At 42.1% G+C, this 25,692-nt stretch overlaps 2 protein-coding genes and 1 long non-coding RNA gene across 10 annotated transcripts in view; 1 reads left to right on the top strand and 2 right to left on the bottom strand.

Moving 5' to 3' along the window:
• The window catches only part of CSGALNACT2 (chondroitin sulfate N-acetylgalactosaminyltransferase 2), a 46,497-nt gene extending 45,947 nt beyond the window's left edge, over window positions 1–550 (bottom strand). Inside the window, exon 1 of one of the 2 annotated variants that reach the window (XM_083740459.1) lies at window positions 342–550. The gene's annotated coding sequence lies outside the window, so the exon portion shown is untranslated. The remainder of the gene's footprint in view (window positions 1–341) is intronic. The other variant, XM_083740460.1, reaches the window with a different exon arrangement.
• LOC310845409 lies at window positions 184–25,612 on the top strand. The gene is made up of 4 exons (XR_014564669.1): window positions 184–692; window positions 1,308–1,419; window positions 24,515–24,591; window positions 25,383–25,612. It is a non-coding gene; the product is annotated as an uncharacterized lncRNA (long non-coding RNA).
• RET (ret proto-oncogene) overlaps window positions 13,037–25,692 on the bottom strand; it is a 119,433-nt gene continuing 106,777 nt past the window's right edge. For 6 of the 7 annotated variants that reach the window (XM_083740270.1, XM_083740271.1, XM_083740274.1 and 3 more), the window contains 4 exons: window positions 22,539–22,676; window positions 20,870–20,969; window positions 17,060–17,207; window positions 13,037–15,201 (listed from right to left, as the gene is read on the bottom strand). In XM_083740270.1, coding sequence (XP_083596396.1) covers window positions 15,044–15,201; window positions 17,060–17,207; window positions 20,870–20,969; window positions 22,539–22,676 — 544 coding nt within the window. In that variant the 3' untranslated portion in view covers window positions 13,037–15,043. Of the gene's footprint in view, window positions 17,208–20,869; window positions 20,970–22,538; window positions 22,677–25,692 lie in introns of all 7 variants that reach the window. The other variant, XM_083740276.1, reaches the window with a different exon arrangement.

Here is a 25,692-nt window from a genome sequence, read left to right as displayed (position 1 = left end):
AAGCGATAGGCACCGGCGGGAGGGGAGCGTGGCTGCTGCCGCCGCCGCCGCTGCCACTTCTTCTTCGCTTTCCTCCTGTCCATGCTACCCGACCCGCCCTGCTGGCAGAGGGGTGAGCCATCTGAGGGCGAGGCCAGGCGCCCTCCCGCGGCCACAGGGGCGGGCGCCCTAACCCCTCCCCCCTCCCCACGCGACGGGTCTCGTCTCCTCTCGACGCCACCCTACGGGGACCCCAGCGGCTGTCGCGGACAAAACCCTCCCCGGGCTGCGTTTTCAACTCCCTGCGCGCGAGCGAGCGAGCGCCTGCATAAAGGCGCTTCGTCTCACAGCGCAAAAATTACCTCACAATTCGCGCGCGTCCCTTTGCGCGGAGAGGCGTCGGCGCGCGCCCCTTTCGCCATCCCAGCCCAGGCTGAAGGGGCGGCTCTCTCCTCGAGAGGAGCACCGTCCCTTCTCCGCCTCATCTCCGCGGGCGCGCTCTTCACGCCTCCCATTTCAAAAAGTACTTCGCTTCTGCCGTTGCTCTTTGGCAATAGCGACAAGCGGCACTTCGCCGAGTGTTGGAAGCGTTTCCACATAACGGCCGTTTATCCACGCAACGGGCCTTGCAAGGCAGGCCAGTATTGTTACGCCCATACTGGAGATGCGTAATTGACGCTCAGAAAATACGGTGGCTTGTCAGAGGCCATCTGGTAAGTTAAATGGCTGAGATAGGATTTGTAATTAAGGCAGCAACTGAATCGCAGCTCATACGTACTCTGGTAGCGTCCGCAACATGTGGCTTGCCCCAAAGCATCCTGGGAAGTGTTGCTTACACCCTCATAGAACTATCAAGCACCCTTAATAAACTACAGTTCCCAACAGGCGTGCCAACTTGAACAAAATATTGGGGGGGGGTATGTAAGCCCCACCCACATGATCAATCATGTGATGCAGCACACACACACTATTTGAATGGCAATGTCAATCAACTGGGGGGGCAGTTCCCTCAAATATTTTATTGCAGGGGCCAAATGGACCTTGGCCACTAAGATTTGGCTCCTGTGATTCCCAGGAATATTGGAGGGAAGCCATGTTGATGTCACCTCTAACTTGGCCACCATCCATGCTATACCATCTCTTCAAATAAGCAACTTATTTAATTGGTGAATAAACTTTTCCTCTTAACTTTTGTCTTTCTCCAACACATTTCCAATCCTGTGACCACTGGCTTTGGGCGTTCTGCAGGGGTCTGTCTAATTTGGTATCTGCACAAAACCACTGGCTAAGATTGCCCAGCTCTGAATCTCCTTTTGATCTGATTGTAGGGAAGCTGTGGGAATTCTGAATCAGCATCTGAAAGCAATGAAAGGATTGGATATGAGCTAACAAACTGGAGCTTATGGCAGACAAAATGGAATAATGGATGACAGGAGCCAGGTATGACCTAGTAAACTGTCTTTCGCCTGTTTTTGGGTGGGGCTGTACTCTCCCTAAGGAAGCAGGTATGTAGCCTGGGGATATTTATGGATCCTGTCTTCTGCCTGGATAAGCAGGTGATATCTAGGCCAATATGTGGTCTTGCTTGGAGGAAGCTAATCTTGCTATTGTTACATAGGCCAGGCATAGACAAACTTGACCCTCCAGATGTTTTTGGCCTACAACACCTATGATCCCTATCTAACAGGACCAGTGGTCGGGAATGATGGGAATTGTAGTCCCAAAACATCTGGAGGGCCACGTTTGCCTATGCCTGACATAAGCCCATGCCATGGGTGTAGCCAGGGGGGTGCAGGTGGGGCAGATGCCCCCCATCAAGTAAATAAAGATACTTAACTAACTGATCAACTGAATCGCAGATAGCTCAGTCCTGCCCCCAACCCCCCACAAAACTCCTGCCCTCCCAACATAAATCCTGGCTACACTTATGGCATAGAGTACTATGATACATTTTACATGGGGCTGCCTGTTATAGTGTGGTTTTAGGCTTTGTAATTATGTTATAAGATACTATCATTTTAAAAAATACATTGTGAGCCACTATGGGAGGGCTAATCCTTGAAAGATGGCTTATGTAGATCAACATCAATAAAACAAAGGTGTTCACAAACCTTCATTGATGGCACAAAACGTGGTAGAAGGACCTGTGACGGGAACATGGTCATTTGACCTTCTTATACCTATATGTACTGTACTTTATAAGCTGCACTGGGTTCCATTTTATTTGGGGGTCTAATTCATGGTCCTGGTTCTTGGTTTAAATGGTTTAGGATCTGATATCAGGAGGACTGTCTCCTGTCACAGGAACTGACTGAGGGAAGCTTATACCCAGAACAAACTTAGTTGGTCTCTAAGGTGGTCTCTTTTTCAGTGGAAAAATTCTTAATTACGTCTTCGGAACAAGACCATTTGTTTTCCACATAGTACCCAGAAGAAGTTTCTTTTGTCTTAGACAAAAGTTGCCATATTTGTTCTAACTGGACTTTAGTGAACTTTTGTGAACAACTGCCATTAGCTTACAGTTAAGAGTTTATGATGTTGTTCTCAGGTTACTAGGCAGGCTTCCTATAAAAGGGAATTTAAGAGGACTGTGGCTGATTCCTCCATATTCAGCCTCCTTTGCAACGTCTTTAGGGCTGCTGGAGTTAAAGTTCATTTGAAACTGAGAAAACTACTCCAACGGCTTTGAGAAACCACTCTTGATGTAACACCAGTCTAGAGTAAGACTTCTGACACACATTGCTTAATTTTAGTGTTATACAGTTTATTGTTCTTTCCTTGTGACAGCCTATAATTTCTTCTTAGTTAACTTGCTAAATATACACCCTGCCTTGTATAACTTGCAACGCTAGTAGTACCCACAAGCTTCTTGACTGTTAAAGGTGAAAGTTACCAGTAAGTGCTGAAGTGGTGTGTGTGTATATATATATAGAAGTAAGTTTGGAAGAACTGGTACAGCAGATGACTAGATTCCTTCTCGTATAAGTTACTCCTGAATTCAGGATCCTACTGGCCTTGAGACAAAGTGAATAACTAAGCAATAGGTAGCTGTGTTGGTCTGACGCAGTCAAAATAAATAAAATAAATAAATAAAATGTCCAGTAGCACCTTAGAGACCAACTAAGTTTGTTCTGGGTATAAGCTTTTGTGTGCATGCACATGAAAGCTTATACCCAGAACAAATTTAATTGGTCTCTAAGGTTCTACTGGACATTTTATTTATTTATTTTATTTAGGCAATTGGTGGCAGCAGTGCTGAGGCTTTGGCACTGTGGAAGACTCTATTCCCCATTTTGATCCTTTTTAAAGTAATAGTGCTGGAGGCCTCAAGTAAAGGAAGGAGCAAGCTCCTTAGGGCAGCTGTGGTGCATCACAGTGAATTATGTAGATTTTTGCTAGCACAGATGAAGCTTATAGGATGGTGATGGAAATCAGCTGTTATTTCTAGCCAGAACCTTAGTAGTCTGACCAGGATGAAAGCTCACATAGCAATCCTTGCAGGACCCAACATCAGCTGGCAATGGAGAGCAGGCAGCAAGTAGGGTAAGTCTGGGCATTGCAGGGAACTGGGCGAGCCCCCAGAAAAACCAACAACCCAGGTATTGTTTTGTCAGTGGTTGGAATGGAACCTCATTTAACTCCTAAATGATGAAGCAGAGCTCTTATGTGTCTTCTCTCTATCCCATCCCTCACCTGCAAGCTTTGGGTGGGGCGGGGGGGGGGGGGCTTGGCAGTTAGTGAATTAGTGGAGGTACACCAGATTTTTTTGCTTTGGAAGTTTAGGACCCTAGCCTTAGGGGCAGAGTGAGACATCTTTCCCCAAGATGGTACCTTTTTAAAGTTTGCTTATTGTTACCGGTAATTCATTGTATTTTTATTGCTTTTATTAAAAGATTTTAATAGTTTTTTGTGTTAGCATTGTGAGGATAGGTTCTTTATCTGTTTGTTTGCTTTTGTTGGCAGTAGGAGAGGTTGGAGAGCCCAGAGCATGGCTAGTTGCATTTAGTTGATTGCAGTGAGGGTTTTTTGTGTGTGTGAAGGGCCCAGTGTGTGTGTTTGTTGGGTCAGATTAGCCATATCAATTTGTATGCTGTTGGGGTGGGGGTTATGTTGTTATCTTGTGGGGCTGTATATGTAATAAAGGGGAGCCATACTAGGGTGAGAGCATCCTTGTTTGTCCCTGTGTTTGTTTCAATCTGTTGGTTAGCTTTTCTAGTAAGACTGTTTCCCATGCAGTTTGGTACCAGTGATATTTCATTTTGTAATGTAGAATGGTAGTGATTATTTACCCTCAGACAGGGCTGAAGTGTTTCGGGAGACACTTGCTATCACAGATCTCTACAGACCCTCTCTTCCTCACAGAAGTGGTCTGTAGTATCAAAGGATGGCAATATAACACTTGTCTTTATATCCACTTACATACCATGAAGCACATTTCTAATCATGCTACAGCAACTGCTGCTAAATGTTTCTGTGATTGTGGGATCTGCCTCATGCTGTTACACCAAGGAAATGCAAAGTTTCCCGCGTAAGAACACTGCCACATTTTGTGATTCACACCCATGTTGTCTTCATTGAGCCCCACCTTGATCTCCTGTTTGCAAATATAACCGCTTCCAGTATTGAGCCCCACCAATTAAGATCAGCTGTTTTTAATTAAAAAATGGAAATGATTCCATCACTTTGAATTGTTAGTGGAACTATGAAAAAGATGTGTTCAGAATAGAGGTGCGCTAGTTCAGTCTGTTGATGTTTTTGTTTTTATGATAGAGTGGAAAGGAGAAGATGATACATTACTAAAATAAAGGCTTTTTGCATCCTAAAAGATAACAAATGGGAGAACAGTACAGTGGTACCTCAGGTTAAGAACTTAATTCATTCTGGAGGTCCGTTCTTAACCTGAAGCACCACTTTAGCTAATGGGGCCTCCTGTTGCCGTCGCGCCACCGCTGCACGATTTCTGTTCCCATCCTGAAGCAAAGTTCTTAAGCCGAGGTACTATTTCTGGGTTAGCGGAGTCTGTAACCTGAAGCGTCTGTAACCCGAGGTACCACTGTAAATGCAAAGTGGAGGTAGGAACAGATACCTGGTAGTAAACTGAAAAATAACTGAAGGAGAATAAGATTCATATCTAAAAAAGCAGTGCTTTTAGTAAAGACGTGTTTCCGAGGCAGCATAGATTGTGCTCAGCTTTTTGGGAGCTGTCAGAAAGTCATTAGCTTGATTTGCCAGAGGGGCCTTTTACAAAATTCCATGGTTCAGACCTTAATGGTAGAATAACTCCAGCAATGATCCCCATGTGATGCTGCTTTTATTGTTGTAAATTAGTCATGATCAGCAAAGCCAAAATGTGCAAGTAATAATTTTGAAAATATTCATGAAATCTGTTTCAATACACTTTACAATTCCTGAGCTGTTATGTCATAAATCCCCATCTGGAATGTGATGCTGCATGTTTATTTTTTTAAAAATACAAATATTGTTGAAGAGTAGTAAGTTGTGTATAATTATAATAGGCTGCACAAGGCTTGCATCCTTCAGGATCAGAAGCGCCCCCCCACACACACCTGCACATATCAAATAAGCCAGGTGGAGGTGCTAGTTCCCTCCACCCTTTCCCTGTAGTATGTGGCTTGGCATTGTTTTGCACTCCCCATTTCCCCGAGTAGCTGGATGTCCATTGACACTTTTTTACAAGCTCTGCTTCCTGTGATGAAGGTGTAGTGGACAGTTGTGAAGTTTTATATACAAATATGAAAGCTGAGTACAAGGGAGCAGATAAGCACTCAGACAGACGGGGCTAGTTTGTAAGTCATCTGTTGCAACATGCTTCCTCTAGAAAGCTATTCTGCTGCACTGTATATGCTTTACTGCTGTCTAGATTGGGATGAAGATACCAATGGGGGATTTCCTCCTCCACATCAACCTACCTGTGCATGCATATCGCTTTTAGTGCACTCATATATGTGCCACTGCCCCCTAAGATGAGGAAAGTGTCACTGGAGAGAAGGCCTGTTCAGTTGTGCCATCCAACTGACGGAAGATGTTTTTAGTTTTCCTATTACATAATACAGTAGTGCTACTTCCCTTAAAGGAGCCATTATTCTGAATAAAACATTTTCAGGCTGGTAGTACCTTGCAAAGAAGTCATTTGTCAGCGGTGCAGCCCTGTTTGCACCACACTCTCACTAGGGAGGCTTGTATGACACATTCACCTCTTTATTTGCCATACTTTCACTATTTTGTGTTCTTGTGCTCCTTTGATTATTCTGCTTTCATCTTATCATTGGATTTCAATTCCACGATGTTCTGGGAATATTTGTATGGAATGGGCTATAACATAGAACTATATAACCTGGGCTATAACATAGAACTGGAAAAATGGGCAAAATTGTGGAACGAGGGCTTAAAATTTACGGCAAGCGCTGCAATAAGGGAAAATTTAGAAAAGATGGTATACCGATGGTACCTAACACCAGAAAAATTAAACAGGATGTACAAGAGTGATGATAAGGCCTGCTGGAGATGTAAAACAAAAGAGGGTAATTTTATACATATATGGTGGGCATGTGAAGAAATAAAAAAATTCTGGAACCAAATATACGATGAATTAAAAAAGATACTTAGATACACATTCCCCAAAAAACCGGAGGCCTTTCTACTAGGGATAGTTGGAGATGAGATAAAGAAAGCAGACAAAACCCTATTTCAATACTCAACAGCAGCGGCCAGAATGCTAATCGCCCAAAATTGGAAAAATACAAACATACCATCGGTAAAGGATTGGCAAACGAAATTATACGATTTCCTGGAATTGGCAAAATTGACGCAAAGAAGCAGGTACCAAAAAAATACAAAGCTAAACGAGGATTGGATTAAATTTATGAACTATATCGAAGGTAATTTTAAAAACCTACCAACTATAGCAGGTTGGCTTTAAAACTTCCGATGCATAAATCTAGACTAACACCAGCTGTAAAAGGGAAATTTTAAAATTGGAATCCGAAATCAGCAGGGAAGGAGGTCAGGTGACATGTTCTAATCGCTACATGCACCATACTTTCTGTTTTCTTTTTTAATGTACTTTTTTGATTATTCTTTTTCTTCTTGATGTTTTTTTTTCTTTTTTTTCTTTTTCCTCTTTAACTCACTTGTTATTGGACGAAGTGAGCAGATGTATTTTTTGTTATGGATCCTTAATCACTTTTTGTTGTTTTTTCTTTCTATTTTCCATGTTTGTAATACACTGAAAGAAATTTAATAAAAAAAAAAAAATAGAAAGCTATTCTGCTGCACTGTATATGCTTTACTGCTGTCTAGATTGGGATGAAGATACCAATGGGGGATTTCCTCCTCCACATCAACCTACCTGTGCATGCATATCGCTTTTAGTGCACTCATATATGTGCCACTGCCCCCTAAGATGAGGAAAGTGTCACTGGAGAGAAGGCCTGTTCAGTTGTGCCATCCAACTGACGGAAGATGTTTTTAGTTTTCCTATTACATAATACAGTAGTGCTACTTCCCTTAAAGGAGCCATTATTCTGAATAAAACATTTTCAGGCTGGTAGTACCTTGCAAAGAAGTCATTTGTCAGCGGTGCAGCCCTGTTTGCACCACACTCTCACTAGGGAGGCTTGTATGACACATTCACCTCTTTATTTGCCATACTTTCACTATTTTGTGTTCTTGTGCTCCTTTGATTATTCTGCTTTCATCTTATCATTGGATTTCAATTCCACGATGTTCTGGGAATATTTGTATGGAACGGGAGGTGTCTCCCTGCCTTGTATTCAGTAGTGCTACATCAAAGGGCTCAATTTACTTCCTCATCCTCTTTTGAAGAGACTAGTCTCACATGTAAAGGGGGGGGGGACTTGCCTGGTTTTTTATTTATAGTTATATTGCTGATGGTTAGGTATACCATTTCAGGGATCTCTTTCTCTCTTACACATGCCCATACACAGTCAGAGTTTAGGATTCTGTTTTCCTTTAAAGCTGTAGAGTCTAGATCAGAGTTTCACAAACTTTGATCTCTCCAGCTGTTTTTGCTACAGTTCCCATCATCCCTGACCACCGGTCCTGCTAGCTAAGAATGATGGGAGTTGTTTCTGCATTCTGGTGCTCTAGTACTGCGCTTAAGATTTCAGATTAAAACTGCAGAGTGGAAGGAAAGGAGGACCTTTTTCTGCCACCCCACTTCCAGCTGCCTCAGCATGGAAGTTGAAGTCTCCCAGAACCAGCAGTATGGGAGTCCTCAACACCGCTTCTGAGACTGCTTGACAGATGGGTGGGTAAACCAGCAGTATCCCTAATCTGTCCCAATTGCCCAGTTTAATAGAACTTACTCCCAAATAAATTCTCTGGGCTGAAGCTTCAATGCCCAAACTCGCTTCTTGTTGGTTGGTTTTCAAAGAGGAAAACAATACTATCTTGACCCATTTCAGTTGGGGTTTAGGCTCGGTTTGGGCACAGAAACTTCTTTGATTGCTCTGTATGATGACCTCTGTCAAGAGAGAGAGACAAGGGAAACATGTCCCTGCTAATTCTTCTCAATCTCTCAGCGGCTTTTGATACCATCGACCATGGTATCCTTCTGGAGCGACTGTCTGAACTAAGGGTGGGTGGCACCGCTTTGCGGTGGTTCCAGTCCTACTTGGATGGTCGTTCCCAAAGGGTATTGCTTGGGTAATGCTTTTCAGCCCCATGGAACCTTCAATGTGGGGTTCCACAGGGATCAATCCTAACCCCCACATTTTTTAACATCTACATGAAACCACTGGGGGTGTGGTTATCCGGAGGTTCGGAGTATGTTGTCAGTAGTATGCTGATGATATTCAGCTCTATTTCTCCTTTACATCTTCAGGTGAGGCAGTGAAAGTGCTGGACCAGTGTCTTGCCTCGGTAATGGACTGGATGAGACCCAACAAACTGAATCTCAATCCAGATAGGACTTGAGGCACTGTTAGTGGGTGGTTCCCTAGAGCAGATGGGTGGGAGGTCGCCTGATATTGATGGGGTTACACTTCCTCTGAAGGAGCAGTTTCATAGCTTGGGGGTACTCCTGGATCCTTTGGTGTCACTTGAGGCTCAGGTGGCCTCAAGTGGCCCAGAGTGCCTTCCATCAGCTTCGGCTTGTGGCCCAAGCTATGCCCCTAGTAGTTCGGGATAGCCTAACTACTGTTGTCTATGCTCTGGTAACCTCAAGGTTAGATGACTGCAATGTGTTATATGTAGGGCTGTTCAGAAACTTCAGCTAGTATAGAATTCAGCAGCCAGGTTGCTCACCAGAGCAAGACAGTTTGAGCATATTACACAGATCCTGGTCCAACTGCACTGGCTACCAATTAGTTTCTGGGCCCAATTCAAAGTGCTGGTTTTTACCTATAAAGCTTTAAACAGCTCAGGACCACAATGCTTCAAGGATCGCCTCTTTCCCTATGAACCTACCCAGACCCTGAGATCAACTTCTGAGGCCCTTCTTTGTGTGCCTTCTCCATGAGAGGTTGAGAGGGTGGCAATACAAGAACGGGACTTCTCTACAGTGGCTCCCCATCTGTGGAATGCTCTCCCCAGGGAAGTTCGCCTGGCGCCTTCATAATACACCTATAAGAGCCACGCGGGTGGCGCTGTGGGTAAAACCTCAGGGCCTAGGACTTGCCAATCGTATGGTCAGCGGTTCAAATCCCCACAGTGGGGTGAGCTCCCGTCTTTCAGTCCCAGCTCCTGCCCACCTAGCAGTTCGAAAGCACACCTAAGTGCAAGTAGATAAATAGGTACCACTTTATAGCGGGAAGGTAAACAGCGTTTCTGTGTGCTGCGCTGGGGCTGGCTCGCCAGAGCAGCTTTGTCACGCTGGCCACGTGACCCGCAAGTGTCTCCGGACAGCAGTGGCCCCCGGCCTCTTAAGTGAGATGGGCGCACAACCCTAGAGTCGGACACGACTGGCCCGTACGGGCAGGGGTACCTTTACCTTAAGAGCCAAGGAAAAACATTCATTTTTAACCAGGCCTTTGGTTGATTTGACTGACATCCTATGCCCTTTTAAAATGTGTGTGTGTGGGGGGGGTTATTGGGTTGTTTTTATTTTGATTATATTTTTTGTGCTTTTATATTTTGATTTTGTTCTGTGAACTGCCCTGAAACCTCTGGGTATAGGGCAGTATATAAATTCAATAAATAATAATAATAGAGTATAAAATTACAAAAATTAGCATAGGGCAGGTCCATGGATTTTTTTTTTATGTTAAAAAGCAGACATACTTGTGAAGCACTGATGTAGGTAATTGCTGACTTACCCCAGTTTAAGTGCTTTTCTTCCACATACCTAACTCCTGAAAGCATGGGCCTATTTCTTTAGCCTGCAGTCTCTTTTTCTGCTGCTTCCCCCTTTTACCTCCACAGCATGGCTGTTTTTCTGGACCACACCCTTTCCACCTTTCAGCCAATCCCACAGCGGTCTTCTATTGCCTTCTCTAAATTATTTTTTTTAAGGTTCATATATACTTTGGTCCTTCCCACATGTCACCTGGCCAGGTGACTGCCATGGCAGAGTATCATAAATGTGAATTAGGCTTTCCTATTGTCAAATACAGAACAGCATATGTGCATAGCTCTGGTTTCCAGAACTGACAATCCTTTCTGGATTACAGCCCATGTATGCAATATGCCATTTTTAAATTTAACTGGCTCATTTGAAAAAGTTTAAGAAAAGAGGAGTCTGCAGAAATATTCTCCGCTCAGAAAGAATCCTTAGCTGCTTTACTGTGAATGGTTAATACATTCCCTGTTCTGAATCCACATCTATGTCCCCTTCTTCCATTCCTACAATTAAATCTATTTTTGGCCCTAGATGTTAACAAAAACAGCTAATATGCATGGCTATGAAAAAGAATATGTGGAGTGCCTGATTTTAAAATGAACGTGCAGAAAGAGTGCCATTATTATAAACATATTTTTGAGTGTCAGGAGGAAGTAACCAAAATAACACCATCAGTGTTTAAGCATTACTTCAGCGGTTGTGCTAGGAAATGCAAGGTTCCACAATAGTGATTTGTCCGCTTGAAAGAACTGCCGCATTTGTGACAAAATGAGGTCGCCAAGTCATGCTTTAGCGAAGCACATATGAAAACTTAGCGAATCTGCAACAATACCCACAATTAGATTATGAGCTCATCATTGTATACAATCCTTTGTCAAGGTACTCCCCCAACAGAGCTGAAATTTGCTTCAGATGGAGTGCAAAGGACCTTGGTTATTGGGGGTTGGGTGTCTGAGAAAAAATCATTTTCTGTAATATTTTGCTTATAAATGCTGTTTGCTACTTTGGGCCATTGCTGAAGCAAGCCAAAGTAGCTGCACATTCTTTCTTCTTCTACATGAATCCAGTTGCTCTGATTGATTTGAACTGTGTGGAGGTAGCAAGGGTAGCTCTGCTTGTAATATGGAATATATACCTACCCTCATGGAGTTTGTCTTTGTTGGTTCTTCTGCAAAGAATTCATAGAATTGTAGAGTTGGAAGAGACCTCAAGGGTCATCTTGTCCAACACCCTTCTATGCAGGAATCTCAGCAAAAGCATCCATGACAGACAGCCATCCAACCTCTGCTTAAAAACCTCCAAGGAAAGACAGTCCAACCTCCTGAGGGAGACCATTCCACTGTTGAACAGCTCTGTCACAAAGTTCTTCCTGTTTAGCCAGAATCTCCTTTCTTGTAACTTGAAGCTATTTGTTTGAGTCCTACCCTGCAGAGCAGGAGAAAAAAAGCTTGTTCCAATCTTCCCTGTGACAGACCTTTAGTTATTTGAAGATGGCTACCAGATCTCCTCCCATTCCTCTTTTCCAGGCTAAACATACCCATCTCCTTCAATGGGGGAGGGTGGTGTCCCATCACTAGTAACGAAGAAATATTTAATTGCCATGCTAATTTGCTTCTGTACATGGAGTGGAGGGGGTGCATCTTTGTCTTGGGCAGCAAAATGTATTGGAGTGGTTAGTGGCTGCATAAGGACCAAAAAATGAATAGCAAATGATATGGAATACCTTCTGTCCTCTAAAATATTAACTACTGACTATAAGATGTATCAGATTCAGTGCTTTGCTTACTTCAAGAGTATAGGACAGCCATTCATACCATCAAATACTGGAATAGAAAAACTGGGTATTATCCACATGCGGTAATTGATGCAAAATGAGGATCAAGTATTCCGTTTGGAAGCTGCTATGCCTGGGAATACTCAGCTCATGGAAAATCGGATAGTTGTGACTATTCCCAGGGGATATACTGTATTTACTCAAATCCAATGTGCACCTTAATTTTCACAATGTAATTTGGCCAAAAAAGGTGAGCATTAAAAGGAAAAGGTAAATGACCCCTGACAGTTAAGTCCAGTCGCGAACGACTCTGGGGTTGCAGTGCTCATCTCGCTTTACTGGCTAAGGGAGCCGACATTTGTCCGCAGACAGTTTTTCCGGGTCATGTGGCCAGCATGACTAAGCCACTTCTGGCAAAACCAGAACAGTGCATGGCAATGCCGTTTACCTTCCTATCGGAGCGGTACCTATTTATCTATTTGCACTTTGACGTGCTTTCGAACTGCTAGGTTGGCAGGAGCTGGGACCGAGCAACGGGAGCTCACCCCGTCGCGGATATTCGAACCGCCAACCTTCCGATCAGCAAGCCCAAGAGCTCAGTGGTTTAGACCACAGCACCACCCATGTATAGGATTTCTCCTTAATTCTAGTAAGAAAGGCAGATACAGATGGTACAGTTCAGATCCAACTCTTTGGTATTCAAGAACAGGATGCAGCAAAAGCAGAATAGGAGGAAAGCAAAGGTGAGCTGTATTTAAGCAGGAGGAAGTGCTCTCTTTGCTGGTCAGAAGTGTGGTCAAGCTTAGATCGAAAAGGTTTTTATAAAGCTCATATATTGGTTTGCTGTCTGTCTGTCCTTCCTTCCTTCGACTTGGGTTAGGTGTTGACACACACCAGCAGTACCCCTGTGGTTTGAGTCCTTACAAATAATTCCTCTCAACAACAATGAAGTAGCAAGCCTATGACATTTACATTTTTATTATTTGAGATGATTGCTTGTTACAGAATAATCAGGGCTGTTTCACATCTCTGTAGGCAGTTATCTTTTATTGTAAACACAGTGTCTAGCTTAGTAGTTAGCTTACAGAACAATAACTTTAACCTGTCCCTTTGTCTGAGAACAGGCTTACTTTCAAACAATGTTATCCTGTTGAGGTGTTCAGACCTCTTGCATTAAAAGAGTGGTTACAGTTTTTGGCAATCTGACTCATTGATTTCTGGAATATGGGACATGTAAAAGAGACACACAGAACTACATAGCTGAAACCCAAGAGACAGAAGCAATACTTTGGTATAATTTTTTGATTATGCAAGAGTATCCAAAAAGGATAAACACATTGAGTTAACATTCCAGCATTCCCCTTCCTTAACATTGTAACTTCATAACAAAATACAGTAACATAATGCCGTGTGTATCAATCATTTTATCTAACCTCTGCAGGAGTCAGATTATCTTCCAAAACACCACACTAAAGTTAAAACATCACATCAATTATTAGCTTTACTCTCAAAAAAACAAAACCCAAACCCTTAGACATATTAGCCATATGGACAGAAAAAAAGAAAAAAAGAAAGAAAAAAAGAGTAAAGACTACATTGAATAAAAAGTTTGGTCTGCACATGATTCACAGGAAAATAAGTGTGTAAATAAAAAGTTCTCCAGGGGTTAATGCAAGAGGAGGTCCCTGTTACCTGTTGTTAAAAACAAGGAACTGGCCTTGGGAAGGTGTGCTTTCTTTTGCAGGCTGTTTCTCCTTCACCACAACCAGTTTGTCACCACCAACGTTAACTCTGGCTAACCAGGATTCCCATTTTTACCATGGTCTGAAAGAAGTTTGAAGAGGGATTCAAATCCTGGGATATGGGGAACCCTGTTTAACATTAACCATGGTGAACATTGGTGATCCAAACCATGTAAATGCAATTAAGGGGGAGGGAGGCTGCACACAATTCGAAGCCTAACTCCCAGTGTATCAACCATTCTTAAGAGGGAACCAGTGCTGTGTCTGCATTGTTCCATATGGTTGTGCAATTGGGTTGCAGAAATTAAGAGAGTTTTGAGCCGAAAGGACAAAAACCCTCTGGGCATGACTGCTAACCAGGTTCCTTGGCTTCAGCTCATTTCAAAACATCCTGAGCAGATTTTGAGACATCAGTAAAACGGATGTAAAGAAAAAAGTTATGTCAGGTGGGCACTCTGTAGGTCAAGTCTATTAAAGTATATCTGATATCAAAAACTTGTGCTAAAGTGAAGAATAGTTTAACCCTGATTTTTCAGCAAAAACCTCTTTTCCCATTAAGATGGAACAATATATTTCTATAGGGTTCCAAGACTTGAAAAGTTGAATCTCAGCACGGACTAGAATCGTTCAATGTCTTGGTCCCAAAACCCCATTAACTCAGGATTTGTTACTGCCAACAACATGGTAACACGTAACGCTACAGCAAACTCAGGAATTTTTTTAAAGAGAAAATTGTTCCCATCATATAATTTGTGCTTCATGCTTGGATCAGTTTGCTTTTTCTTAGCAATGACCATAGAGATAGCAGTTTATATAGTGAAACAACAGTGTTCCTCCCCTGCCCCCACCCTCTTCATATCCATTCCAGAACTGGGTCTCTGCCCTGAACATTGTTAAGTAGGAAGGTCCTACTGTGTAAAAACACAGCTACCCAAATGGACTGCTTGGAGAATGGCAAAAACCAACGGAGGAATTGAAACTATCATGTGACCCAGTTTGATACAACTTTAAAAGGGGGCAGGGAGTCAATTATAGTATTCATCACACGAGAGAGAAGACACTTTAGGTACTACCCAAAAGTAAGAGGAACATTTCCCATTCTAGATGTTCCTGTAGCTTCAACCAGTTGTTACTATGCAAAGAATGAGCCAAAGGGAAGGCCCTTCTTTGGACATTTGCTCCCCTCCTGAGTCCATTACCTTTTTTTTTTTTTTTACCAAGAAACTGTTAACTATCAAACTTGTCCATAAATTTTGCCGCTGAGGGTGAAACCATCCAGTTAGCATATACACTATCATTTGCATATCTTGAAAACACAGACTTAGGGCCATCGCATCTTGTGAGTGGAACGGGGCTCTCCTCAGGCCAGTTCGGGTATGACATGCCTAAAAATGAAAACAGATAATTTTTTCTGCACTGAAGAACCAAAACTTCATGTGCAGACAGTAAGGCCCTTGGCAAAACTCCCTTAAACAATTGCAAGCCAAATTACAAAATATCCCCACCACCACAAAAAGAAGAAAAGAAAAGAAAACACAAAAAAACCAAACAGATAACTGTGTTTGAAAGGCACTGAAGCACAGGTTGCAGTGAAGGCCAAAACAATGAAAAATAAAGTGCTCTCCTGATATATATCCCCAGTACAAGCTCCTGATAGGTCTTTGGATCTCACAATGTTGTATCTTCATGGGAATACAGCAGATTGGTTATTGCAATGGAGTATTCCTGTGGTAAATAAAGTGCTCAAAGCAGTAGTAAGCCTACATAGTCTTCCATTCTGACAAGTTTAAATACTTAGCATGCATGTTTCACTCCTAAAAACATTCATCCCATTGAAGTCAATAGGATGTATGTACATAAGCATATATATTTTGAATGGGCCCTGGAACAGCTTCCACGGGGCCAGTGAATGTCTCATGTATGTCAGATTTGATTCTCGCTCTTCTTCCTGAATCACCTAATTGTTTCTGTTTAGTTTGGGGGGTGGGGCAGGACACTCCTTGCAAGGATGCCTTGAAGTCTAAGACACAAATAAATCTCCAAGTACTTCTTTTGGAACCTGAATATAACAACTATGGTCTACTCTAGACTATTCAAGGGGCATTCAAATAACTCATTGACTTCGGAAAGATTAGCCTGGTACATAAGCCATCTTAAAAACATGCCCATTAATTTAAGAGTCTAACTATGAATTGAAGAATGGGGGCTCCAATATTAGACTCCAAATCAGTACCTCAATGCTGACAAATAAAAAAATGGGCAAAGGGGGAAAGCCACATGGCTTGAATTATAGCAATTTGAAAGCATTAAATGACATGTAGAGCATTTAATTACAAGACAAAAAAATGTAGGAGTTTTGGCAAGAACCATCTTTACTGTCCATCTCACCACCACAATATTAAAGCACATTCCTTTTAAGACACTTGCGACAACATTCAAAACATGGCTTAGATGTTGACATTTTCATGAGAAACCAAAAGCATGTGAAAACAGAAGAAGTTGCTTTCATGTGGTCATCACCAATTCAGCTTCCAATGAAATACACAGCTGTACTTGCTCTACTCTGACTTTTCTGCATTGTAAGCTGACTCTTTTAGACTTCCCTTCTCTGCCCCCACCCTAAATTCCACTGCTTAGTAAGCAGCCATGGCTGACTGGGAACTTAAAATATACAGGCAACAGTTGAAATTCAGGAATCCATCAGAATAAAAACAAGAACTATTATGCAATGGACTCTTAACAGTGAAATGTGAGGGGAAGGGGGGAATAAAAATCTTCAAGTAGTAAAAAGAAAAGTTACCTAAAATTAGAGATGCCATATTAAATGATGCACTTGAAGTGCTCTCAATTCCATGGATACCGAAAAGTATAGTTTTAATTGAATATTTGCTAGCATTTTTTTAAACTTCCCCTGAGAGTACTTCCCTGATCTAGGAATTAGTTTTTTTCTTTATTATACAATATATATTTAGTAAAGTTGCACGTTTTCACATCCTTTTTCTTTAAAAAAAAATTTTAAAAAATTAAACACAGCTGCAGAACCGGCTAAAGTAAGAACCTAATGCAGAGTTTTGACAGTGACAAATGAAAGGAAAAGAAAGACTTGCCAAGCAAATTTTGACTGATTTCATTCAGACAAATAACGCTCTAAAGGATATTACAGAGAGTGTGAGGACAGTGCAGAAGAAAATCACTTTGGGTGTGTGTGTTGCTAGAATCTAGTAAATGCATGTGAAATTCTACCATAGAGTTTGTTTTCAATCCATGTGGAAGGGAGGGTTCGAGGGAGGGGAGCATTATTACAATCCACGAGGGGTGTCTCCTCTTCTGAGAGTCCATCATCATATAGCAAGGAGTCGGATGGGGTGGAAGCTGCAAGGTCTAAGTAGTCCTAAACAGATTTAAGAAAAGAGAGAGGAGGGATTAGGGTTGGTTGAGAGTGCAGCTCTTTCGCTATCATTTCTATCCACATTTCTCACCATTTAAACTGAACACTAAAGGATCAGTATGGATGAGATCATCACCAACCTGCTTTCTGCAAGAATGGTATCCTTGGCAACACATTTGTTTGGCGTAACACTAGACATGCTTCTTTAGACATATGCTCAATTACGGCTCCCCATGAGCAATGTCCTTTGCCAGCAAGTTAACATAGTGAGTCTGGCAGGCAGACTTGGAAAATGTTGTGCCTCTTCCAGGATAGCAGAAGCGTTCCGAGTATGATTATCAGCATGGCACAGAAGCTCCTCTGAGCAATCAGGAACCATTAAAGAATCAATGAATCTGGTACGTTGGGACGGGACTGCTGGAATCAGGAAGATTCCAGCCCCCTAGAAAGGGTAATGCCCCCCTTTTCTGTGAAATTTCAGAAACAGCCACAGCTGGACATAAGATGCTAGGTGAGGTGGTGTAGTGATACAGTAAAGTTCTTATAGTAATTATTTAGAATAGGACCACAAAAGAAGATTGTTGCCTTCATTACATGCTTATAAGCTTCCAGGAGGAATGCAGTTAGCCACTGTTGAAATCAGACTTTTGGTCTGCTCCATCAGATGGCTTCATGAGATAAGGTCTACCTGACTACCATAGTTGGGAGAGAGGAATACTTTATCATCATCATCATCGTCGTCATCTTATTTATAAAATGTGTATACTACCTTTCATCTGAGGATCACAGGGCGGTATACAATATAAAATCACAAAATATATAACATTCTAACAAACAAAAACAATACCCCCCACCCCAGTTTCAAAGCTATAGTTTGTTGAATCAGCCAAAGGCCCGGGAGAAGAGGAATGTTTTTTCTTGGCACCTAACAATAAGTAACAAAGGAGCCAGGCAAGCATCCCTGGGGAGAGCATTCTACAAACAGGGAACCCCCACAGAAAAGACCCATTCTCATGTTGCCACCCTCTGGACCTCTTGTGGAGGCATGCAAAGAAGGGCCTCTGGTGATAATTGCAGGGTCTGGGTCGGTTCATGTGGGGAGAGGTGGCCTTTGAAGTACTGAGGTCCTGAGCAGTTTAAGGCTTTATAGGTAAAATCAACACTTTGCATTGGCAGCCAGTGAGAAGTGGTTTTACCAGTGCCCCCTTCAAGCGGCCAGGGACCACTCCCTCTTGCAAGAAGGCATTAATCGCCTTCCTGGCCCAGTCAGCTGTCCCCTCCCTGCTAGCAAGGGGCAAGGGTCCATAGCACAGGTGGTTTTCCTGACCGATCCAAGCACTTTGTCCACTGTTTTCCTTTCATTGAAAAAATCACAAACATTACTTGTGAGTTGATTACACTGGAATGGACTTGCTTGCATTGTGAAGCTTTGCTTTTTGAATCATTTGGATTTCTCAAAATCCCATTATTCCTTATGAATATCTGGACCGTGCATTGCTAGGTCCAACTCCCTACTCATGGCATAGTATTGCCCTTCCTGGAAAACTGCGTCTTTGAGTAGTGTGTGTGTATTTATAACTATAAACTGTCCTGAGAGGCAGTTAATGAACATATTAACTACATTTACCAAGTATGCAAATAGCTATTTGTTGCTGCAGAGCATGATGAACCAGATGTCCTGATAGTTAAGGTTTGGTCAGCCTGACATTCTAGTTTCTTTATCTTAAAAAGCTTGAAACTCCAGTTTGGGAAGTCAGCAGGGTCTATTTTATGGGTACCTCTGTCCATCATACACAGCAACTTGCCGGACCTTTTCCTCTAGGCATGTATTTTTCCATGTAAATGCTAGTACCTATTAGCACAAGCTTACCTGAGCGATTTTTCTCAAGCCCAGCATCTTACCATCGTGCAGAATTTTGATTAATTTACTCATCAAGGAGTAGGGAGATACTTACACTTTGCCAGTCCTGTAGAGTTTGGATTTGGGGAGGGGAAGGTTCATTTAGCGAATACTTGGATAAAGCACATATGGACTAGATGAAGCTACTCCAAGCGGGCAAGAGGGGTGTGTCCTCCTAAACCTGTTTTTCGATGCCATTTGAATAAATTGCCATTTTGGAAATGACTTTAAAAGGACTCCTAGAAATCAAGTAACCAAGTCTGGCTGTGTTTGGCCTTTTATACTACCCTTTTAAGAAGAAAGTTTGTGTTTTATCCAGACTTTTGTTTAAAAAAATGTTTTTCACAGAACAGTATTTTTGATTAATTTGGTGAGCCACTTTGGGGATTCCAGTAAAAAAACAAAACAAAATACAAACAACAAAACCTACTTTTTCTCTGCTGCACTAACCTACCTCTGGATTTTGACATTTTGCATCTATCTACACTTAAATGATCTGTTGTTCTCTTTAATGAGAAATAGGTATTTTGGTTTTACATGAATGAATGACAGCCCAATTCCCTCAGCTATGTGAAGCTAGGGCTGCAGCATGATACATCCCCAAATGCCTAGAGCCTTAAAGGAAAACTTTTGGGCAGTGATCAGCAATCACTAACATATATTTCATAAAAGTATATATCTAATCTGAGGGGGCAGTCAATGAGGTTGGTATAATTCAGCACAGGTTTCTCACATGCAAATGCAGTTTTCCACTTCCCCCCTTCAACTAGAAGGAAATGAGGTTGGGCAGGAATCTGCTCCTCTTCTTCCTTGGTCAAATTCCAAGCTTCTAATGGGGCTTCTGTGGCTTGAAAAACTCTTCTCCAGCAGCTGCTGCTCACAGTTAGCTCTGTTTGTCAAGGAGTACCAGTGAGCCAAAGCCCACCCACATCAGCTTCTGATTGGGGGGCGAGGGCAGAGATCACAGGGCCTTGTAAAGAACTGGAGCTGGCTGTGAGCAGCAGCTGCCAGAAGAAACAGTTTTAAAGGCACCAAAGCTTTATGAGGAACTGGGGGAAGGGTACCTTAACACAGCCCATAAACTTCCAACACTTTGTTCAGATGAGGGTACATCACTTAGAAAAACAAGTGACTTGAAACCTGAATGCTGGTATAAGCCAGTTACTTCTTTACAGGAGTGTGATCTTCAGCTACTCATTTATTTATTTCTTTAGCTTTTACAACTAGACAAAGAAAATTGTTGTAGAATTTTCCTTCCATGATAATTTGTGAAACAGACTCAAGTCGCTTATGAGCAAATAACCTGGGCTTGCCACATAAATAGCCATTTAAGAGGGGGGCACAGGTAATCTTGTTTCTGGTGAATGCAGCATGTGTTCTCAAAACACCTGTTTGTTGCAATCATATGTTGCTGCAAACGGGTAAGTGAGTGGTGTCTAGGGTCAAAAGGAACATAAAAGTGAATGTGCCTTTTCACACATTAAGGTTTGTTGGTGTATATAAAAAATGTAATCAGCCACCAGAAAAAGCTTTTTGTGATATGCAATTGCATCCCTTCCTCTGAACCATCAACCTCCTCTCATTAGGTAGGGCTTCCCAATTTCAAATATCCCCCATTTGGACTCTTATTTGATCTCATTCTTTTCAAGAGATGAATGGTGAAAAATGGACCATGTCTTACCAATTACTGGTATGTAAATCCTTGCACTGGAAAATCTTTCCAACTTTCCTTCATGCACAGTGATAAAGCCTGAAAGGCACTTACCCTACTCTTTACCATCATTTTCTCTAATTCTTTGCTGATCTCAGCAAATGTTGGCCTCTTATCTGGTTCTTGTTTCCAGCAGCGAAGCATCAGATTGTACCTTCAGGAAGACATATAAGAGAATGTTATATTGATTAATACAAATACTTTGTTGAGATGCTTCACATGCACAAATGGACCCAAACATTTAGCAGTGGCAACAGTGCCAGAGTAATCAAAGTGTCTACACCAAGGAGGGGGAACCTCCACCCCATGGGCTGAATACAACCTGTGGGGTCTCCCCTCCTTATCTGACCCCAATCCAGGAGTTAGGTTGGTTTTTTAAAAAAGTTACCACTGGTGACAGTGGAAGTGTTTTGAAAAAGTTTAACTGCCCTGCAGGGGGACTGTATCTTTATGGAGACCACAGCAATGGAGAGAAATAGTAACACTTCACTCCCTACTGACTGTGCTCTCCATTAAGGTCATACCCTCACTAAGCAATTAAGCTTGAAAAACCCTCCAATACCTAATTGCTGTATGTGTGTAGACATGTTTGTGGGAGGAAGAATTTCAGGTGAGTTTCTACTACTGTGACATTGCCCACCCCTCAGAAGGTTAGCCACACAAGGGAATGTGACTCTCTGGCTCAAAAAAATTAAAATGGTTTCTTATCCTCTTCTACACAAAACCCTTGGCCAACTTATATAAACAAGTTGCTTCTACTCAGATCACGTAGGGATCAACAAGGAAGTGGCAAGCTGGCAAAGGCAGGGTGCTATTGGGACATCTAATTTAAACAGACTGCAGAATTCAATTTTATCATTGTGTGATCTTCATTGTTTTTTGTTTTAAAAAAGTGAAGAATCCACACAAAGCTGCCTATTGCCTTCCCCCAGGACTGAGGGAGAAGCAGGAGCCTGCACAGAGAGATGGCTGTTTGGAACAGCCAGGAAGATAAGGTACCGTAACAAGCAACCCATTTATAGTTAAATTGCTTTTGGATCCAATGTTTTTGGTGGTGGCTAAAAAAATAATAAAAAAATCCTTTGTAAGATGCCTTTCAGCCTGCAAGTTGTCTGAGCCGAAAACTAAGCCACTGTGTAAGCGAATGAAGAAACAAACTTACTCGCAGCCTTAAAAGAAGTCATTGGTGTCCTTGAAATGCTCTATAGTGGCACGGGTGCTGCCTTTTCCACAAGCAGCTCCTGTGTGGCTGGTGTACCATTTGAACAACTCAGCCATGTCTTAACCATAGAATTCCACCCTTGTATAATTGGCTCCCCAAGGAAAAAACATGGCTGCATATGAACAGCCTATCCTGCCATGGGTGTGTTGATCTCAGGCAAGAGTTTTTGGGTATGCTCAACATCTGTTTTGGATTGTCTGATGAGTACATTATCCTGCCTCCCCCAAATGCATCAGTGAATAGATTTTTCACCTAGCTCCAGCTCATATCTTTGGTCTATTTATATGTCAGTTTTATGTCTGAGTTCATTGCTTCACAATTCATTATGATGGCAAGGTGTGACACCTCCTCTTTGTTTTTCTAAACTCACTCAAGCTACATCTTCAAGACCTTCTGTCTGGAAAAGACCTAAATCAGAGCAGCTGATCATAATATTTTATTGGTATAATCAACTAATGGAATCTCTTTGATTAACAATGCTGGCAGCTTGATGCTACTTACATTTCTTCACTGCAGTTTTCTGGCTTCTCCATTCTATAGCCTGTTTTTAAGAGGTTAAATAGTCTCTCAGGAGCAATACCTGGATAGGGGTTACCTCCCAGAGTGACTATCTCCCACAGCAGAACTCCAAATGACCATCTGAGAAGAAAAGAAAGGAATATTTACTGGAAGCATTAGGGTAATGGGCTTACACTGAAGTTTACTCCAGCCTCCATCCTGCACATCAGTTGTGCACTGGTGAAACTAAATCTACATATCTGATGAAGCTGATTGTTTTCTAGAATTCGGTTTCACACTGCATAATCTATGGGGTTGTATACAACTAAGTTTTACTCAGAATAGATCCAAGTTAGTCATTTGCATTAATTTCAATGGGTCTATTCTAAATATGACTAATGATGGATGCAACCCAATGTTCTATTACAACTTCACTGAACTGCACACTGCAATTGCGCATTTAACTTAAAAAAGGAAAAGCTTTATTTTAGTTCTCAAATCACTAGGATTAACAATCCTAGTCACAAAACACAATCCAGAAAAAGGGAGACACAGCTATTCCCCTTAAATCACTGGCTCCAATCCTCTATTCAAAGGGCTGCCCTGCTTGCGTCTAATTAAAAGATAACCATAAGAAAGGAGAGTGGGCGCCTTGAAGTTGTCCCTCAACAGTCAGCACCTGGGCAGCAAACAGATCAGGCACACAGATCACTTGGCCACAGTATTCCCCACAATGGTGAGATGTACTGTACAGTGGAACCTCAGTTGTCGAATGTAATCCATTCTGGAAGACCGTTCGACTTCAGAAACGTTTGACAACCGAGGCTCAATGGACGGTCCGTAGAATCCATTGAGAAAATGGAGAATTGCACCTCAGAAGCATTTGCTTCCAGGTTTGTCAGCGTTTGAAAGCTGAAATGTTTGACTTCCGAAGTGTTTGACAACCAAGGTTCCACCGTATTTCTATTTAAGGTATAGGCATTATTTATAAATGTGCACCTATACATAGAGATAGATGTGTGTATCTATTAGCATATGCAAAATTTAGGCAAACTTGTACTCTCTCTCTTCTTTTGTAATGTGCAAGTGTAACCAAAGTGATTAACAGTGCATTTTCCTAATGAGCTGTATGAGATTGAATGTGTTCTAAGTGGCTGGGACTTTTTCAACACTTTTCAGTTTTGCAGTCACAAGCTGTGTTAAACTCATAGGTTGGGATTCCTCCTGAAATTTTTGGCAACTGAAACCTTTTTCTCTAGGAGCAGCAATCATTCTGCTTCATAAATTTTAAGAAATTACTTCAGTAAAGAACTGGTTTGCAAAAATGGTTGCATAACTGAACTGTTTGCCTCATTTGGTCATATGATGATTTTTTTACATTCTTTTCTTAACCAGACCATTATTGTTAGCATGGAAAGAAACTTTCTGCAACTTCCTTGATGTTTGGTTTAATTAATTAAGTCAGATAAACTTTCACAAAGTTTTTGAAGTCCATCTGTTCCCTTTATATGCCTTTTATCTGAATCTGTGCCTCTTCCACACAGTTTTATCATTCTCTCTATGATGATGCCAAACAGGGTTTACAGTAATTTGGATTTTATTTCTAAGGTTCTCCCTTGTTTCTGTAAAAACAGTTTGCCACAGAATTAGTTATAGCATTGGAGGGGTCCTTATAGATCATGTTAATTAGTTACTTAGTTAGTTAGTTAGTTAGTTAGTTAGTATACTAACCTATACCTATTCCAAGCTCCTGCTCAATTTATTTATTGAATTTTGTTTTGCTTTTCGTTGAAGATCTGCCACTCCCCATGTCCCTCACCATTTTATGCTGCTATCACCCAGGATCACCCAGTTGTCAATCATCTGACATCATAATGGCCTGCCCACCCATATAAAGTTAGCCAGGGGTGGGGGGTAGACATTCATCAAGCATGATTGATGTGTAGCATTGATTCATTCTTGCTATCTTCTGGTTTCAGGTGCACATACAGCTGATCCAACCACATCTCTACCTTCCCAGCAACTGACCTCACATGGGACATCAGGCATAGGGCAGGTAAGTGTGGGTTTGAGGAAATGGTCTGGTGGACCAAATTGGAAGGCCTGGTGGGCCAAATCTGGCCCAAAGTCCAAAGGTTCCCCAGCCCTGTGTAACTTGTGCTTTATCATGCTTTATGTTTGCCTTAGACCTGTTCACTGCTAACTAGCACACTTCAATCAGATAACTGAGACACAAGAGTTGTATTGCCATTATCAGACCAACATTGTTTCCCACAGTTGCCAGTTCACATGGAGGTGATGCTGCCCTTCCATGCTTCTGTAGTTGAAGATTTCACAGAAGGGTCACAAACACATTGATAAAGACAGGTGACTGATTTGCAGGGATGTTTAGCACTAAATGAATGTTGGCCACCTATAGTTCTAAATACCTGATCAGTGCACATTGCCAAAACACCATTCCTTAGCATGAATCATGCCGAGAGACATGGACTTAAATGAACACTTGCACAAAGTAATGTCACCAGCAGAATACATGTTAAGTAGCCAGATTGTATTTGTTAAGCTGCCTTCATTAGTTGGTGGAAAGTCTCTCCCCCCCCCCCCCGGTATGGTTCAAGCTGGCTATTTCCCAGCATTCTGTGGTTACTTCTGCTGGTCACTGGAATATGAGCAAAAAGCTTGCTAAGTACAAAAGAATTCTTCATGCCCATAACCCAGCAAAATTCTTCAAACTGCATTCCAAGGGCCCCATCTGTGCACACAAGTCCCGACACCTAACATCCTGGGAATGTGACCTCATACTAAAGAAACCACAGTTTCTCAGACGGAGTCTATTTCATTTCACAGATACAGAACATTACTGAGGCAAGGAGAGAGAAAACAGGAATGCCAGCAAAAGGAAGATGGAGAAAAACCCCGTGATTTCTGAAGGGTAAATTCACCAGCTTGCATTCAAGAAAGCTTCTGTGCTTCATAACGGCACAAAAGAGAGAAAGTGGAGTGGCTCAGGCTTCTCCCACCAAGAGCTATGTATGTCCTCAGATCCTCCACTTTATACAAACATTAAATATAGAGGTTTACTGGTTGTGTATGAAATCTGATGAGCTGGGATTCTTTGCAGGGCAAAATAGCACGTTGGGGAGCTGGGGGTCAGAGA

This window comes from Podarcis gaigeae (assembly GCF_964106915.1).
Source record: "Podarcis gaigeae genome assembly, chromosome: 5".
Lineage (NCBI taxonomy): Eukaryota > Metazoa > Chordata > Lepidosauria > Squamata > Lacertidae > Podarcis > Podarcis gaigeae.
This window is presented reverse-complemented; position numbering and strand designations above follow the sequence as displayed.